At 37.6% G+C, this 20,401-nt stretch overlaps 1 protein-coding gene across 1 annotated transcript; it reads right to left on the minus strand.

The window, feature by feature from the left end:
- Positions 1-15,922: 15,922 nt before the first annotated feature.
- LOC121265844 lies at positions 15,923-17,178 on the minus strand. The gene is made up of 2 exons (XM_041169513.1): positions 16,838-17,178; positions 15,923-16,301 (listed from the first exon to the last, which is right to left on the minus strand). The coding sequence occupies exons 1-2, from the start codon at positions 17,176-17,178 to the stop codon at positions 15,923-15,925; spliced, it is 720 nt and encodes a 239-aa protein (XP_041025447.1).
- Between the last annotated feature and the right edge of the window lie 3,223 nt (positions 17,179-20,401).

The following is a 20,401-nucleotide window of genomic DNA, read 5'->3' on the forward strand; positions in this document are numbered from 1 at the left end:
CATTTTTAAGAGTTATAGCCATAGTATCTTTGACATGCACAATATGAAAAAATCGCTCTCCAATAAAACCATCTTTATCAACAAACCTTAAAATGATAGTCATTTGTTCTCTTTTAGACTCATCCCAAGCTTCGTCAACAAGAATACAAAATTTGGCATCTCCAATTTCTTCCCGAATCACATTTCACACTTTATTTACAAATATATGTAAAATTTCCTTTTGAATTTTGGGTGATGTATATTTGGCATTCTGTGGAGCATTTTCCATGACAACTCCATTAACTTAATCATTATAACTTGCCATAAGTTTTATCAGTTCAATGAAGTTATCTTGATTTTTTGAGTCAGAGCTTTCATCATGACCTCTAAAGGCACATGCTTGGAACGTAAGCCATCGAACACTATCTATCGAAGTTTTGAGCCGCAACCGATTATTCTCCATCTTTTGTGATACTTGTTTTTCAACTAACTTGTCAATATGTCTTGACTGGTTCATTAGATCCTCACAATATTTTACAATATTTTTATGTGGTGAATTTGGATCTCTCCCTACATGTCCTATTAAAGGACAATTCATTTTATCATTCATTTTTTTCCAATTGTCAAAACCTTTATTGGTAAATGCATCTGATCCTGGATGGCCCGTTGATTTCTTAGCAAAAACGTAGCATGGAAGATAAAATACAACATTCTTCGATGGTGAGTACTCCAAGCAATTTGAATATCTTTGAAACCAAGAAAATTGATATGGACCAACTTTAAGATAGGCACGTCGGATCTCATCTTGTAGATTAGTAGGAAATTCTCATATTTGTGGACGTAATCCTGGATCATGTTCCAAAGAGGTAGCATCTAGGGGTGGGCTCCGACTCCGTCGTTGTCATTTCCGACCTCCGACTCCGACAAAAGTCGGAGTCGGATTTTCCCTCCGACTCCGACTCCGAACGTAGTCGGAGTCCGATTCCGATCGGAGGTCGGAGCTCCGAACTCCGATCGGAACTCCGAACGGAGGTCGGAGCCCCGAACTCCGATCTGAACTCCGAACGGAGGTCGGAGCTCCGACTCCGAACAAAATTTCCGAACTCCTCACAAAATTTTGTTCTTTTTTTTTTATTATTTAAATTTTATTGTTCAATTTCGTTTCAAATAGTGAGCAACATATATATTTTTTTTAAAAGTGAAACGATCTACAAATATTTGGTTTATTCAAGAGTTTTCAATAATTTAAATATTCGTTCTGATTTTGTTACTGAATTTTGATTATATCTTTAATTTGTTTTATGTCCGCCTGAAATTTAGCATTAAAAGTGCTCATGACTCATGAGTTGAAAATTACATAAATTTAAAATTTTATAAAAAAGAATGATGGTACGAATTTCTATAATTCAATTAATTTCAGTTGGATAATAAATTCTAAACGTTTGAGAGAGGATGAATAAGTACTAATAGAAATTATAGAATAAAGAGTACTTATCTCACGTCTTTGCTCGGGATATGACTACATAAATATAACTATATAAATAGTTTAAAAAGTAAATAACATGTATGATGTAGCCATAAGTTATAACAGTCTCATTTATAACGTAATAACAATATGACTATAATTTGAAATATAACTACAATTCGATTAAACACGGATTTCAGTCAAATACTTTTTGTTCCATTGGTCATGCCTGAAATGAAGATAGAAAGTAGCAATCAATAGATAAAAAAAAATTGATAATAAAAAATTGAATACGGTAAAAGAATAATTTGATTCTTACCAAGAAAGGAGGTTCTCCCAACTCCATCCCAACTCTCAAGTAGCGTCCGTTCCAGACTCTCAATCATCGGTAATTATGTTAGGGTTCACAATTAGATCTATAAAATCATAAAAATTAGAATTTAGAAACATTAAAAATAATTAAATCATCATTTAAAAGCATATAAACTTACCCGATTCAAGCCTATAGCTCTCGGCATCAACGCCAACGGTATCTAGTCCAATAGGCGTTTCACTTATCCAATTCTGTGTGCAAACGAGGGCCTCCATGGTTGACGGTGACAATGAACTCCGATAAGCATCCAACACACGACCTCCAGTGCTAAATGCCGACTCTGAGGCAACTGTAGTGACAGGAATGGCTAGCACATCTCGGGCCACACGGGAAAGGACTGGATACTTGGTGGAATTAACTTTCCACCAAGTTAATAACTGAAATACATCACTAGGTGCCTCGACAGCTTCCATAAAATATCGTTCAACCTCAGATATACAATGCATAATATTCCTTGTTGACATGAGTTGATGATACTGCTGTATAATACGATTGCCTCTAACCCCTACAGATGGGCCAGTATCACCTGAGGAAACTGTCAATCCTGTCGGCCTCGAATGTGAGGAGCTACCAACTGCGGATGAAGGCTGAGCACTAGTACTGTAGTGATGATATAAGTCATCAACATCACTTTTTAGCAATTTAATAAACTCTGCAGCCTTCACTGTCCCGAGGACGGAATTTACCCAAAATTCTAGAACGGCCAACTTAACTCGGGGGTCAAGGATCACAGCGACAAATAGCAATCTATTTATCTTCTCAATATTCCCCCAATATTTATCATATTTGATCTTCATCCTCATAGCCATAGCAGATAACAATCCAGCAGAGTCAGTACAACTATTTTCCAACTGGAAGTGAAGCTCCGAGAGCTCGTTGAAAAATGAGTTCGCAGTTGTATATTTGGATCCAGATAGCCGCATGGTTATCTCATAAAAAGTTCTTAAAAATTCAACAAAATAACTCACACTGGTCCAATCATGTGCGTCCGGCGCACCGAGCCCTTGTCTTGCTGGCTCCAACAAAGCATACCTCAGGCCCCCATCCTCGACCTCCATCCGCTCGAATGCTTTTTGGTACTTCTGTGCCACATCCAACATCATGTATGTAGAATTCCATTGAGTCGGAACGTCCAAGCACAGCATACTAGAACATTCAATTTTTAGATCTTCTGCTATTGCCTTAAACTTGGCAAGCCTTTGAGGGGAACCCCTCACATATCGTACAATGTTGCGGACTCGGGTTATGGAATCATGAACCTCTTTTAATCTCTCAACAACTATGAGGTTAATGATATGAGCACAACACTGAACGTGAATACACTCGTGGGCCCGAATGACATCATCTCTCACCGTCGTGTTCCGCTTAAACCAATCAATTGCTGTTTCATTCGCACTGGCATTGTCAACTGTAATACACAGCACTTTTTGAATTCCCCAGTCCTTTAAACAATCATCCATCTTCGCCCCAATGGATGCACCTTTATGATCCACAATTTCTTTAAAACCAATAATTTTTTTATGCAAAATCTACTCACTGTCAATGTAGTGTGCTGTGATACACATGTAGCAGACGTTCTGTATGGAAGTCCATGTGTCAGTCGTAAAAGACACTCTCTGGCCAGTGGTAATAAACATCTTCCTTATCTCCTCCTTGTCCTTCGCATGCCTCTTCATACAATCTCGCATCACTGTATACCGTGATGGTATGGGAAATCGTGGCTCAACAAAATTTAGAAACTTTCGAAAGCCTCTTTTCTCGACTGTGGTAAATGGCATCTCATCAGTAATTATCATCTCTGCAAGCATGTTCCTCAACATCTTCTCACTGTATTGAGGGATGACCAATTTCTTAGTCTGTGTACCATCAGTGGCTGTAGAAGTTTGGTAACTGAGGTTGGTCTGATCAGTGGCTTGCAATCCCTTCGCTATCTTATATCGTTGACAACCATTTAGATGTGCTATTAACACACTGGTACCTTGCTTCTTCGAATGGCATCCACAAAGTGATCCACAGTAATGGCATCTTGCTACTGGGTTCGCAATTTCACCAGGAATTTTGGTGAAATGCTCCCATGTCCACGACCTCTTTTTAGAAGGTCGTGGTGGTTGATCTTGCTCAATGGGCATCTCCTCCTCTTCGTTGAACATATCCTCATCCTCTATATCAACTGGGAGTGGGAGTCGACTACTCGCACAAGATGTAGCTGCTCTAGATGTAGCTGCCCTAGATGTGGCTCTAGGGGTGGAAGTACCCACCGGTGTAGGAGTTGTAGCATTGGCATCCGCCACATTCCTTTGTGGACGATCATCTCCACTATGTCTAGGATCCATATCACAATCAATGAAGCTGAAAAAATTAAATTAGAAGCAAAAAATTAGTTTAAAAATAAACTAGGCTATTGTATTATACAATTGGACATGTATTATTGTATCATAATATATTATTGTATCGATGTATTATTACATCGAGGTTCGGTTGACTTGCGCTCGGCTCAGCGGAACCCATCCAGAGAGGTTCGCTCGACGTGCGCTCGACGTTCACTCGAGCGGAACCCATCCAGAGAGGTTCGCTCGACGTGTGCTTGACTTGACACTCGAGCAAAACCCATCCAGAGAGGTTCGCTCGACGTGCGCTCGACATGGCGCTCGAGCAGAGTCTATCCAGAGAGGTTCACTTGACGTGCGCTCGACATGGCCCTCGAGCAGAATCCATCCAGAGAGGTTCGCTCGACTTGAGCTCGACGTGGCGCTCGAGCAGAATCTATCCAGAGAGGTTTGCTCGACTTGCGCTCGACGTGGCGCTCGAGCAGAATCTATCCAGAGAGGTTCGCTCGACTTGCGCTCGACATGGCGCTCGAGCAGAATCCATCCAGAGAGGTTCGCTCGACTTGCGCTCGACGTGGCGCTCGAGCCAATGTTCAATACAACGTGCGCTCGACACCTCGCTCGAGCGCAAGTCTGCAATACAATGTAAAATTCAGGGTTTTGAGCGTCGTGTTGGGACTATATTGAATATTCAATACAACCAATTCACAAGAATCACAACTACTGGCTCCAATTCATAAGAGACGTGCTTGAATTAAATTTAGGACTCATAAATTTAGGGCTCACCGTAGGTGGAAGCTAAATAGAGGAGCAACGAGGAACGGCGGCACGGAGGAGCAAAGACGAACGGCGGCACGCTGGCACTAGGACGGAAGACGCGAGAGAGAAGGGATGGTTCAGTCACTGGGACGGGAGACGCGAGAGAGAAGGGAGAAGGAAGAAGAAGAAGAACTGGAGAAGGAAGAAGAAGGGGGGAACGGAAACGTATGAGCCATGAGGAGAAGGCTTCCTTAGGAAGACATATGAAATGACGCCGTTCCATATTAAGTGGAATGGGGTCGTTCAATAATTTTTTTTTAAACCCAGTTGTAAAACGACGTCGTTTTACAGCTGGGTTTAAAAAAAAATTCGGAGTCGGAGTCGGAGCTACATGGAGCTCCGACTCCGACCCCACTTCCGAATCACTAGTCGGAGTAGTTCCGAATTCCGACTCCGAATTCTGACAACTCCGACTCCGTCGGAGTCGGCGTCGGAGAGGAGGTCGGACGGAATCGAAATTCTCGGAATTTTGCACACCCCTAGTAGCATCCATCTCTTCAGGTTAGATTCTTGAAGTTTTAGAGGGACGCTCATCAGTTATAGAAGCATCACGTTCTGTTATTACAGAGCTCTCTAAATGTATCTTACTCTTTGAATTATCTTCATCTTTCTCTTTAAAAAAGGAATCAATTCTTTTTGACTTACTCATATTTTTTTATACTTTAAGAAAAATTTATAAATGAAAAATAAACTTGAAAAGTACCGAATAAGTAATGATATAAAATTGTTAAAATTTTTTTGTATAATTTATATTTATTAGTAAGTGAAAAAAAAACTAGATGTAAATAATCTATCAAACTATCAGTAAAGCAATGAAATAATCATTACGGTAGAATTAGAAAATTCATACCAGATCATTAGATCAAATTCAGGGTGAGAATTTATGACAAAATAAAAACTAGTCAAAACTCAAAAGTAAAGTAGGTGTGTAACGTGTGTTCTAGAATCTAGACAAAATGTATGGCAAAATTCAAAAGTAAAGTCAAAACTCAAAAGCAAAATCTAAACTCAAAAGTAAAATCTGCTCAGCCATAAATGAATAGCAGCATTGTTGCATAGGGTATTCAAGTAGATGTACGGGTACCTTAAATTTGAGTTCAGACTTGAGCCCTTTTAATTCTCTAGGACAAACGTACAGTGCAGTGTCAGTGATTCTGAGTCTCTGACCTTTCAACTTCTTTAGCCTCTTGGTAACAAAGTCCAAAGGCTCTAAAACTTTAGAACTCATTTTTCTGAAAATAAAAAAGCCAAACAAAAGTTACAAAACTGAGCTTACTTTATTATATATAAAAAAAAAAATATACGGATGACAAATGAGACTATGAGAGTCATTGTCAGACCGTATATCAGTGTATCAGTATGATTATCCTACTGAGTTCTGGGCCTCTAACTGGCTTCTTCCGAAGCATTACCCAGCGTCCAGCGAGAGAGAGAGGAAAAGAGAGAGGTTGCTGTGCAAAGATAAAGGAACTGAAGCGTTACCAACTTACCCAGCCAGAGAGAAGGAGACTGTCGCAAACTGAAGCTATGAAGCAACAGAAAGAAAAAGAAAGAGAAACTTAGAAGTCAGATGAAGGAAGTGAAAATTGAAGCATTACCCGATGAGAAAGAGAGAGAAAAAGTCGAGTTTTTACTTTTTATTGGTAACAAGCAGATTTTGGTAGATTTTGATATCAGTTGTCACCGTGGGTGACCTGAGGTGAAGTGAAAAGTGGGGTTATTAAATATTGAAATTTGGGGAGACAATTTAAAAAAAAAAAATTTAAAAGTCCGAGAATTGCGGAGGCAATTTTAATTATATAAATAAAAATTACAATTATCTACATACTATATTAGTGTTTTTAAAAAATTTTGGGGGGCAGCTATAACACAGTTCCGTCCCGGTCTGCAGACATCATAATCTAATGTATTGGTCATAATATTTTATCATAACATAACATCATAACGTATGTATGATGTTGATTGAGTTTAATTATTGTATATTTTATATATTTAGAACTAATATATTTTATTTTTTTCATTACATTGTTATTAGTTTTAAATGAAAAAATAGTTAATATGAATAAATTTGAGTTGTGTTTTAAATTGGTTAATATCATAATTTATGCTTAATTTTATAACTTATAATTTAATTGGATAATGTTTATTTACATGCACAACATATTTTTGAGATTTTATTATTATTTTATTATTTTTATTTTATTTCTAATTTTTATTGTTTTTATAGGTCAAGAAATGAAAAGCTTAAAAAAAGTTAAGGTACCAAAAGATCAAGAAATGAAAAATTTGAGAAAAGTCAAGACATCAAAAGGCACCAACATTTTTGTTAGTGTTTAAATTTTGGACGGAAGCAAGAATAAAAAGCAATTTTTGACAATTTTTGAGATTTCTCTAAAGGAGGACACGCGACACGCACAAAAGAAAAGAAAAAAAAACAAGGACTTTTAGTTTTAATTGATACGGACGCAACACGCAAAGAAAAGGAGGGTTCTTTTGGTTTTTACGAAAGGAACGAAATTTTTTTTTTCTTGGAGGGAACGAACGCCGCACGACAGACGAAAATATTTTGTCTTTCTTTTTCATACGGACGAAGAAGTAATGCACGCAGCGCTGCTTGAAGAATCTCGAGGATCCAACTGCTGCGCTTCAGCCTTCTCCTCCACTGCTTCTCATCTCCATCTCCATTTATTTGGCTTGCTCTTTTCATTATCTATTTTTTAGTTAATTTCAGTTTAAAGTTTATGGAATATTTTTGAGATATTTGGCTTAAACTTTTGGGCATTTTATTAGCTGTTTATTTACTTCGTGTTATTTATTTTTCTCACTTCTTTAAGCTTTCATTTAATAGTGATTACAATTGCTATGGATTGATTTTGAGAATTTGTGATTTGAATATAAGGATGAACTGTAGAATCTTGATTTTGGGGCTTTTCAATTCTCAATTCGTATTTTGTTAATTACTTTCTAATCTATTTTAATTCTTAGATTAGTTTTATTAATCTCTTAGTTTCTTTGCATATTAGATTGATTAAAGTTTAATTAAGACTTAAATAATTTCAATTTTATTGTTTAATTTTCAGATTAATTAAGATTGTTCAGTTTAGTTGATTCTTTGATTGTTAATTTCAATTTATTAGTCTTTTACATTTCATTTCGACACTCAAAAATTCAAAAATTTGAATCTAGTTCATGACTAGTGCCATTTTCATTCTTGTTGCACTCTTCCATTCATTGCATATACCATTATTTTTATTTTCTCTTTGTGAATATTTTCGTCATTTTAAACGAGTTTGATTTTAAATAACTTTTCCTGAGGAGACGATCTAGGAATTTATTCTTAATTATTACGTGACATCCTCCTGCACTTGGGATAGCCTTTGTACTGCTCATTTTTTAGTAAGTCAAGTTTTTGGCCCCGTTAGTTGCTTGACGTAAATTTAGAGTTGTTATTTTTTATCTCAAATGTTTCTTTCACTATCTGATCTCTGATTACACATTTTACTTGTCACCTGCTACTCAGTTACTTGAACCTTACTTATGCTATTTGGATTAATGTTTAATGTCATGGGTGAGATAATTCAAATAGGTTGGTTAGAGTTACATCAAGTATTGAGAAGAGTATACATAGCCTAGAGATAGATAGCTCTTCTGTTTTTTCTACAGACGAGAACATTGAAATTGAACAAACTATGGTGCACCTGCACTAGGGATTATTTGCAGCCCACTCGCACCACTGCACCATCATGCATTATTTAGCACCTAATTTTTTCATTAAGCATGACATGATGTTAGTGATACCTCAGTTCCACGGGATGGATTCTAAGAGTCCTTATCAGCACTTGACAGATTTTGATGCCTTTACTATTTTTATCAATAGAGCCCCTACTGATGAATTTATTAGACTTCGTTTATTTCCTTTCTCTTTAAAGGATAAAGCGAAGATTTGGTTTAATTCTTTGAAGCCTAATTCTATTTCTAGTTGGTCTGATATGCAACGTAAGTTCTTACAAAAAAATTTTGCTTTTCAGAGAACTCAGTATTTACAAGAGCAAATAAGCCAGTTCAATCATAAATCTGACGAGACTTTCCAGGCCAGTTGGGAAAGGTTTAAGGATTTGGTGAACGTCTGTCCACATCACGGTTTTGAATCCTGGAGATTGGTCAATTATTTTTACATTGGTCTCACTCCACAATGCAAGCAGTTTGTTCAGACTATGTGTAATGGAGAATTCTTTAGCAAGAAACCTGATGAAGCATTGCCATTTTTTGACTATCTTTCTGAGAGCGCACAACAATGGAACATTTGAACTGATCGAGTTTCATTAACAGCATAGCCATTGAGGGCTATTGCTGGTGGGGGCAGATATGAGCTTAAGGAGGACACTAACATTCAAGCTCGAATAGCTGCATTGACTAGAAGATTAGAGAGGTCATGGAGATGGAAAAAGTGAAGGCTGTGAAAACAGTGGAGGCATGCTCTATATGCGCTGATTCGAACCACAAGACCCAAGATTGCCCGATTATGCCAGTATTTCAGGAGAGTGGCTCTGAGCAGATGCAATCAGCAAACGAGGTTAACAGAACACACAATCAACCTTTCTCCAATACATATAATTTGGGGTGGAGGAATCACCCAAATTTCTCATGGAGGAATGATCAGCCTGGCCGGTCTCCACCACCTTCTCAGCAGCCATTTCATCAGGCTGCTCCTCAGCACCAATATCAGCCATATCAGAGTTCTTAGAGCTATCCTTTTGTAGCACCTCTAGGATTTCAGCCTCATGTAGTTGCACAGAGTTCTCAGCCTCAATCATCTGTGAAGAAGTCTTTAGATGACAGTATAACACAGATGGCTAATACGCTTTAGCAATTCATGCAGATTCAGGCCACCACAAACAATCAGAACACTCAGGCCATAAATGACTTGAGGGCACCATTAATAAAATAAATACAACATTGAGCACTCAAGATAAAGGGAAATTTTCAGCACAACCTTAGCCTAATCCTCAAGTATACCGGCAACAACAATAGCAAGTGCATAATGTCTCAGGGGAGGTTTTTGAGACAGAGAAGGCCGTTCTTACTTTGAGAAGTGGAAAGGAAGTTCCTCAACCAGAGATAACTATGGACACACAGGTAGTCGCTCCTACACCTGAAGATGCAACAGAGACTGGTGAAGTTGAAAAAGAACCAGAGGTAGTGAGACCAGAGTTGAAGAAGCCTGTGAGTGCAGATGCTAAAACTCGTAGGGGGCCAACCTGTGGTTCCCTGTCCTCAGAGATTGGCAGCTGGCCAATGGAACAAATACCACACTGAGATTCAGGAGATCTTCAAGCAAATAAAGATTAATATTCCACTCTTGGATGCTATACAACAAGTTCCTTCATATGCAAAATTTTTTAAGGACTCGTGCACAGTGAAGAGGAAGCTGAATGTAAAGAAGAAAGATTTCCTAACGGAGCAAGTCAGTGCATTGATATTGAGTGAGACTCTTCAGAAGTTTGGAGATCCCGACTCTCCCCACATTTCCATTATGATTGGTGAGTCACGCATTGGGAGAGCTCTACTTGATTTGGGGAGTAGTGTGAACTTGCTACCGTTCTCAGTGTATGAGCATTTGGGATTCGGTGAGCTAAAAAAGACTTCCATGAAACTACAGTTAGCTGACAGATCAGTCAAGGTGCCAAGGGGTATTGTTGAGAATGTGTTGGTCCAGGTGGACAAATTTTACAACCTAGTGGATTTTGTAGTTCTTGATATGCAACAGCTAGCCACTACTATTTACCAGGCGCTTGTCATCCTTGGGCGCTCATTCCTTGCTACCTCCAATGCATTGATAAATTGTCGAAGTGGAGTGCTGAAACTCACATTCGGGAATATGATATTGGAAATGAATGTGTTCAATACTTGCAAGATGCCTGGTGATTACGACAAGTCAGAGGTGCATGTTGTTGATGTGATTTCAGAGCTTGATGAAATAAAGAGAGAGGCCTACGACAATTCCCGCTTGGCAAAGGAGTGAATGAAGGTATTGCATGAGAAGAAGATCCATGATAAACATCTTGTTCCTGATCAGAAAGTGCTCCTCTACAATTCAAGACTGCATCTTTTTCCCAGGAAGTCGAAATCTCGATGGAAGGGGCCGTACATTGTAAAGAAGGTTCATCCTCACGGGGCGGTAGACATTGTCAATCTGAAGAATGGCAATTGCTTCACTGTCAATGGACAACGTCTAAAGCCATTTCTGAAGGTCTTTGATCCATATGAAGAGATTTTGCTTGTGCAAGGTTCTAGAGAAGTGTTTTGATCTTTTCACCCTTTACAGCTTTCTTTACATGCATTTTGTTTGTTTTTATTTATTATTTTGCTTTGATTTTATATTTCATGTTATTTTTGTTGTTTTGCTTGATTATTCCTGTGCATTTTATTTTCTTTCGTTCGATTCATTGAGGACCAAGTCTCTCACTAGTTGGGGGTGAAGCGTGTGTACACATACTTAAAAAAAAAATTGAATTAATGTGATGTGCATTAATATACATATGATTGACACACACTCTATTTCTAGTATTTTGTGAAATTTGAGCATCTTGGTGGACTAGTTGAACATAATCATTTTGTGAAGATTTATTTTCAAACTTAAGCATAGAGCATGATTTTGATGCATCATATTTTGTTGATGTGTGACTTGAAACACCGGGATGCTATACTCATTAAGATGAGACTTGGTGAGATTTTTGTCTAATGAAGGGCAAATTTTGAAGGACATTTTGCACATGCTTACATTTGTAGTGTTCCTCAATTTACTGTTCATTGATTTAACACAGGAGAAGTAAATTGTAGGACTACCGAGCCATGCTTTCCAAAAAAAAAAAAAAAAGAAAAGAAATAAAAAAGAATAAAAAGAGAGATTTAAAAAGAATAAAAAAAATAAAAAAAGAAAGGATAAATGCGACTTAGTGAACTTTCCTAAGTAAGGGGCTAGAAACAGTTACCCAAGACTTTGAGAGTTGAGTGTTCAACCTTTAAAAATAGAGCTGGTGTGAAAACTGCTAGTCCTTTGGGTTTTGAGGTAGTTAGAATCAACAATGATTAATCTTAAGGTTGAAAAATCCTATGACAAATCATGGTTAGTAATGAGAAACACACAACCAGTTTAGCTCTACACACACATTTGAGTTCTGATACATTTACCTCAATTCTATGTGAAAGATTGTTGAGATAGTCTTGGTGGGTATAGCCCCTGGGGGTTGAGTAGTAACGCGTCACTTTTGTGAGAATTCAGAATTGTGTTTGATTGTTTCAGTTAGGATTTCTATTTTTATGCAATATTCATCTCAATTATTTTTCACTATTTTGCTCATAGATTAGCAAAAAGCTAGTTGGGGAGTGTGATTGAGCTGAATTATTGCATATTTTATATATTTAGAACCAATATATTTTATTTATTTCATTACATTATTATTGGTTTTAGATGGAAAAATAGTTAAGATGAATAAATCTGAGTTGTGTTTTAAATTGGTTAATAGCATGATTTATACTTAATTTTATAACTTGTGATTTAATTGGATAATGTTCATTCACATGCACAATATATTTTTGAGATTCTATTATTATTTTTTTTTTATTTTATTTCTAATTTTTATTGTTTCTATAGGTCAAGAAATGAAAAGGTTGAGAAAAGACAAGGTACCAAAAGGTCAAGAAATGAAAAGCTTGAGAAAAGTCAAGGCATCAAAAGGCACCAACATTTTTGTTAGTGTTTAAATTTTGGACGGAAGCAAGAATAAAAGGCAATTTTTGGGATTTCTCTAAAGGAGGACACACGGCACGCACAAAAGAAAAGAAAAAAAAAATCAAGGACTCTTGGTTTTAATTGATACGGATGCAACACGGAAAGAAAATGAGGTTTCTTTTGGTTTTTACGAAAGGAATGAAAGTTTCTTTTCTTGGAGGGAACGAACGCCGCACAACAGACGAAAATATTTTGACTTTCTTTTTCCTACGTACGAAGAAGTAATGCACACAGCGCCGCTTGAAGAATCTCGAGGATCCAACTACTGCTCTCCAACCTTCTCCTCCACTGCTTCTCATCTCCATCTCCATTTATTTGGCTTACTCTTTTCATTCCTTATTTTTTTTATTTAATTTCAGTTTAAAGTTTATGGAATATTTTTGAGATATTTGGCTTAGACTTTTTGGCATTTTATTTGTCGTTTATTTACTTCGTGTTATTTATTTTTCTCGCTTATTTAATCTTTCATTTAATAGTGATTACAATTGTTATGGATTAATTTTGAGAATTTGTGATTTGAATATAAGGATGAACTCTAGAATCTTGATTTTGGGACTTTTCAATTCTCAATTCGTATTTTGTCAATTACTTTCTAATCTAGTTTAATTCTTAGATTAGTTTTATTAATCTCTTAGTTCCATTGCATATTAGATTGATTAAAGTTTAATTAGGACTTAAATAATTTCAGTTTTATTGTTTAATTTTCAGATTAATTAAGATTGTTCAGTTTAGTTGATTCTTTGATTGTTAATTTCAATTTATTAGTCTTTTACATTTCATTTCGACACTCAAAAATTCAAAAATATGAATCTAGTCCATGACTAGTGCCATTTTCTTTCTTGTTGCACTCTTCCATTCATTGCACATACCATTATTTTTATTTTCTCTTTGTGAATATTTTCACCATTTTAAACGAGTTTAATTTTAAGTAACTTTCCCTGAGGAGAAGATCTATGAATTTATTCCTAATTATTACGCGACATCTTGCTGCACTTGGGATAACCTTTGTGCTACTCATTTTGAGTGAGTTAGACGCCCCAACCTCCACTTGGGATGGAACAGAGACTTAGAGTGTCGGAACATGTAACACAAGGTTACATACCCTTGTACATGACAGTTAACATAAAATGCATCCTATAAGTGCAACTAGTAGAATGCAATATTTGCAGCTGATTAAGGGTGAAAATAAAATTTAAGCCAAAATAACTAAAAACATCCCAATTGATTAATAACCATTATAAGTTCAAGCAAAATAATAGCACAATCTTAGTACAACTAATCATCAAAAAAGTCTCCAAAACTGGATCAACTGTTTCATCCGTTATAGAACATGAAGGGCTAGTGCTATAAATATTAGGATAAGGTCTAGTCTTTTCTCGAGATCTGGTTCCTCCTCAATCAGTTGGATCCACCCTTCCGTCTAGTCCGTCCTCCTTGAGTCCTGACATAACTTTTATTATTTAGAGTAGAATGATAGTGGGTCCACAATGTGTGAGATTTACTTGAAATCTCAGTAAGTTAAACAACTAACGTGCACAAAGATAAATTATGCATGATGAATGATATATACATTCAAAACCCGTTAATTGTTCTTCGTCAACCTAGGGGTTACCGCTTCATTCTTAAACACTCTAGAGGAGACAAAAGAGTTCCACTAGGATGATTCCCTATCCTAGCCTTTGGGGTCGTAACAAAAATTATTTTTCATGCAATATTGAAAAATGTATTTCATGATATGTGCATATGTAGCAAGCTTTCATATGAAAATGACATTTATAGATGCAATATGCTAAAATAATGAAAATATCACATGTCATGTAAGTATACACTTAATATATCATATAACATATATTTTATGCTCAAAATGACAATTATAACATGAATGTAGCATTTATCAATAAATCATAAATAACTTATCAAGGTATAAGTTAGAGACCAACTTATAAACTTCCTGAATTTGAAAAGTCATAGTGGCTGAAATAAAATTCATACTGAGTTAGGATTTATACCACTATGAAAGTTGTTCATAATCAAAGGTTTCAAAAATATGTATTTATAAAAATACCCCTAAACTTTCACAAATTGCCACTAAGGCCCAAAAATTTTCACTATTTGTAAATAAATCTCAAATTTAACCAAACTTTATAGACTACATATTTTTAATATTCTAAAACCATCTATACCTGTAGAATTATAAAATTCAAAGTGTAACTACCTCAAACATTCTCAACCCGTGGCATGCACTCTAGTTGATGCCTTAGTGTGATTTTAACTGTTGATCCCTATCAATGCATGCTTATGCAATTTTTCTTTAGTCACAAATAATCACTATAGTCCTTAATGATATGATAAACGCCAATTCTTGGGTGAGCAAGTTCATCCTATCACTTAATCATGGTCAAAAACTTTAATCTTCATTAATCCTCCATTAATTAAGCTTGATGCTCCTAGTATAAATCCCAAAGGCATGCTTTTAAAACTGACCCAAAACATGTATTTTCATTATTATCCCAATCAAAAGGTATTCTAAATGCTTAATCATCAAGTCTAGGTGGAATAAATCAAATTTCATGCCTTAATCACAAACTTACTTAAAACCTATGCATATTTTGATGATCAACACAAGATAGAATTAAGACATATGATGGCATGCTTCTAATCAAACCTTTCATGATCATTCTAAGACATTAATAAATCATATAAAAATATGCTAAGACATGCCATAGCTAAAATTTTCACTTAAAATAATTTAAACACTTAAACCATTCTTAATGAACCCGATTTTAATTAAGCATGGTAACCTTTTCTAAATTCATCCAAAAATTACTCCAACACTTAAAAATCACAACTTGACATATAAACTAAGGTCTAGGGCAAGAGAACTTACAAATTTCTTGGCCCTCTACAGCTCCCAACACAAGAACTCAAGAACTCAAGCACTTCCAAGATCGCTCACTCGGTTTATATTCTTTTGTACTCTAAGGGAAGAAGATCTCTCCAGAACTCAAGATGAGCTTAGAGAAGAGGTGTGGAGACAATGAGAGGGTGGAGGGGCTTTTTATAGGCAGCCAAAGGGGAGGAGACATTGGCCTAAGCCCATGGGGATTGGGTGATATGGGCGATGGTGTAAGGAGCTAAAGTTTCAGCTTTTATTTCATCATCTTGTGTCACTTGTGCAGAGTGAATAGTTTGAGGTATACCCAATCTTCTGGTGTAAACTCCAAATTCCTACATCGGTTATCGTCATAACTTTTCTGTCTATTCTGAGCTATTTTCATTCTTTCCGTGATCACAGTTTCTTGTCTCTGTACTTCTTGTAGATATTCAGGTCCTAGCATTTTCCTTTCACCCACTTCATCCCAATACAACAAGGATCTGCATTTCCTTCCATACAAAACCTCATAGGGTGCCATCTGAATGGTAGCTTGGAAACTATTATTGTAGGCAAATTCCACCAAAGGTAGGTGACGTTCCCAATCACCACTTAGCTCCATAACACATGCTCGTAGCATATCTTCCAGGGTCTGAATTGTACGTTCTGTCTGTCTGTCTGAGGATGATAAGCATTGCTAAAGTTCAGACAAGTGCCTAACATCTTTTGCAAACTCTGCCAAAATCGTGAGGTAAAATGGGTATCTCAGTCCGACACTATAGTCTTAGGTACTCCATGCAACCAAACAATTTCCTTAACATAAAGTTGAGATAGTTTTTCCATTGAATTTGTATTAGCTATGAGTAGAAAATGTGCGCTCTTAGTCAACCAATCGACTATAACCCGTATCAAGTTCTTTCCTGAAGAGGTCCTTGGCAGACCAATTACAAAGTCCATAGACACATCACCCCATTTCCACTCTAGGATAGGTAATTGACTGTAATTCACCTGCTGGTCTTTGATGTTCGACTTTCTCCATTTGGCAAATGGAGCATTTTGCCATAAACTATGCTACGTCCTTGATTCCATCCCACCAAAACTGCCCTTTTAAATCTCGGTACATCTTAGTACTGCCAGGGTGCACTTTGTAAGGGGTGCAATGAGCCTCCCTTAGTAACTTTTCCTTAAGTTCAGGGAGGTTAGGAATTACTTTCCTCTCCTTATAAAAGAGCATCTCACTCCTTCCAATAGAGAATGTTGCAGCCCTTCAGATTTCAGAAACTTTTGTCGAAGCTTCTCCAGTTTCTCATCTTTGCGTTGTCCTTCCAGGATTTCTTCTTCAATCACAGATATGAACTCTTGCACTACTGCATAGATGACATCTTGAGGCAGATCTCTAATCATTAAGTTCCTTAATCTTGCTAAAACCGATGGTAAGTCTGTCTGAGCCTTGCAACTAAGTGCATCAGCTACAATGTTAGCCTTGCCAGGGTGATATTTAATCTCGCACTGATAATCGCTAATGGTCTCCACCCATCTTCGTTGCCTCATATTTAGGTTCTTCTGACTAATAGATACTTTAGACTTTTGTGATCCGTGTACACTTTGCATTTCTCTCCATACAAATAGTGCCTCTAAATTTTTAGTGCAAAAACGATCGCTGCTAATTCCAAATCGTGGGTAGGATAATTCTGTTCATGATTCTTGAGCTGTCGCGAAGCATAAGCAACGACTCTTACTTCTTGCACTAGAACACATCCCAAACCCATCTTCGAGGTGTCATTGTAGACTACGTAGGGCTTACAAGGTTTCGGTAATGCCAAAATTGGAGCCGAAGTCAACCTCTTCTTCAACTCCTGGAAACTTCTCTTGCATTATTTCTAGCATTATTTCTTGTCAGTGCTGTTAAAGGACTAAAAAGTTTGGAAAATCCTTCCACAAACCTTCGGTAATATCCTCCAAACCGAGGAAACTACGTACTTTATGAGCATTATTTGGCCTTTGCCATTCTTTTACAGCATCAATCTTAGCAGGATCCACTCCTACTCCTTTGCTAGAAATCACATGTCCCAAAAATTTCACTTCACGAAGCCAGAACTTGCACTTACTAAGTTTGGCATACAACTAATGTTCCCGCAATGTTTCCAGTACAATCCTCAAGTGCTTCTTATGCTCTTCCTCATCATGAGTGTAAATCAATATGTCGTCTAAAAATACCACTACGAAGCTATCTAAATTTTGCCGAAAAATCTGGTTCATCAATTCCATAAATGCAACAGGGGCATTCGTCAGCCCAAAAGGCATGACTAGAAACTTGAAGTGTCCATAACAGGTTCGAATAGTAGTCTTAGAGACATCTTGCTCCCTGATTCTAAGTTGATGATATCTGGATCGTAGATCAATCTTTGAGAAAATCGCAGCTTCTTGCAATTGATCCAATGGATCATCTATCCTTGGCAAGGGATATTTATTCTTAGCAGTCACTTTATTCAAATCCCTATAATCAATGCACATTCGAAGAGTCTCATCCTTCTTCTTAATGAACAAGACCGGTGCTCACTATGGCGATGAGCTAGGTCGAATAAAATCCTTTGCTAGAAGTCTTCAATCTACACTTTGAGCTCTTTTAATTCTATTGGGGCCATCCTATAGGGTGCCTTATGTTCTGGAGCTATGGCCAGTTCTAGCTCAATTACAAATTTCGTCTCTCATTCTGGAGGTAATCCGGGTAGTTCATCGGCAAAAACCTTAGGAAAGTCCTCAATCACAGGGATTCCTCGGATTCCTTCAGGTCCTTCCTTTAAGTCCCTTATCATTACTAGATAGACTTCATCTTCATTCACCAAACTCTTCTTAACCTGTTCAGCCGTTTTCGTAAAAAGATCAAGCCGAACAAATTCACCCATATAGCAAATCCTTTCACGTGCAAGTAAGTTAAACACTACCTCCTGCCTCCGACAGTCTATCTAGGCATAATGCCTAAACAATCAGTCCATTCTAAGATTAGATCGAATTTCATCATGTGAAAAACAATCAAATCTGCGGTCAAGACCAAGTTCGCGATTTCCAACGGACAATTCGCAACATACTCATACAACCAATTACTTTCCCTTCAGGAATAGCTACTAAAACCTTCCAAGACATTGGCTCAGCCTTGAGCTCACATCGTCGTATGCATCTATTAGAGATAAAAGACCTCAATGCTCTGGAATCAAACAAAGCACATACCATGTATTGCTTCAAGCTAACTTTACCTAAAGAGATAACTATGATTACTCAAGATTTCCCAAACACAAGCTATCGACAATTAAGGCAAAGTTGAAAATGTTACCAGTAATCACTCCAGCGTTTGCCGTCTCATCAGCTTCTAGGTCCACTTCTCCTGGCGTAAAAGCATAAACCTAGGCCTTTGCTGCAGTCTTGGGTTTAGCGTTTGGCATCGACACTCCTTCAGGTGTAATCTGCGGACAATCCCGGATCATATGGACGGTTTGACCACATTTAAAACACGCTCCTGAGGCCCTTCGATATTCTCCATTGTGCCTCTTCCTGCATTAGCGACAAGGTGGTGGAGTAATGGGTGCTACCTTCCCAACTACCATGCCCTTTCCTTTACTTGGGGTTACCGGGGCCTTTCGCTTCCCTGTATTACTTCCTGACGAGTAAGGAAATCCCATTTTCTTATCTGCTTGAGCTTGTACGATCAATCTTCGTTGCTCCGCCTCTGCCATCGAAGCTACATTAACTAATTCTTGAAAATTTCCTATCTACAGACATGCTACTTGGTTTCGGATGCAAGGTTGCAAGCCACTCTAGAACTTCCTTGGTTGCATCTTCTCGGTACTAATCAGATGAGGTGCGAACCTCCCCATTTCCATAAAACGAGCGGCATACTGATCGACCGTCATATTCCCTTGAGTTAAACTTGCAAATTTCAAAGCCTTCTGCTGCTTAGCCGTCTCTGAAAAGAAAGAGTTGTCAAACTTTGTCTTGAATCTTTCCGAAGTGAGTGCGGTCAGACTTCCCAGTTCTTGGGCCAAAAGTTGTCGTTTAGTTTGCCACCATATTCCAGCTTCTCCTTGAAGCATATGTCTCGCGTACTGGACCTTCTATTCCTTAGTACATCCACTGATTTCTAAAGTCCTTTCTAAATCCATAAGCCACTTGTTGGCCTTTAAAGGTCATTCCATTCCAACGAAATTCGGGTATCGATACACCATGAACTTCTCGTAGGTACATCCTTGTTCTCTTTTAGGCGGTACTTGTCTGGCATTCTGTCCTTGTTCCACCTGAGTATGCACCACTTCAGTCATCTGGCGAATAACTTCAGCTATAGCCTGTCCCCCTTCCATTGGAGGATTCCCAGTCTCTTGATCCCTGCCTCTTGGAGATGTATTCCCATGCCAGTTTCAGACCATAATTCCCTTCTTCCTGAAAATGCACAAAACCAGCGTGGGTCAGTCCTTTCCTCAAGGAGAATAACCTTTCTTCCCTGGAACTAGCGATCTTACGACGTAACTCCTTCTTCCTCTACATTCAAGCCTAAAGCTATAAGATCCAAGCCTAAGACTGCATATCTCAAGCCTAGTTAAAGGTACCATGCATTCCTAGGACAACGTGTGGGTTTACCTAGAGACATAATCGCTCTGATACCATGCTCTGTGGCGCCCCCAGCCTCCGTTTGGGATTGGACGGTGACTGAAACGCTAGGAGATGTAACACAAGACTACACACCCCTTGTACATGATAGATAATATGCTATGCACCAAAGTAT

This window comes from Juglans microcarpa x Juglans regia, chromosome 5D, assembly GCF_004785595.1.
Source record: "Juglans microcarpa x Juglans regia isolate MS1-56 chromosome 5D, Jm3101_v1.0, whole genome shotgun sequence".
Classification (NCBI taxonomy): Eukaryota; Viridiplantae; Streptophyta; class Magnoliopsida; order Fagales; family Juglandaceae; genus Juglans; species Juglans microcarpa x Juglans regia.

Excerpts from the sequence above, each read along its gene's own strand:
- LOC121265844 (XM_041169513.1), bottom strand. The coding sequence starts at position 17,178 with ATGAGGCAACGAAGATGGGTGGAGACCATTAGCGATTATCAGTGCGAG. Across the intron at positions 16,302-16,837 it reads TCTTTTATAAGGAGAGGAAA|ACAGACAGAACGTACAATTC; the intron begins GTAATTCCTAAC and ends ATCCTCAGACAG.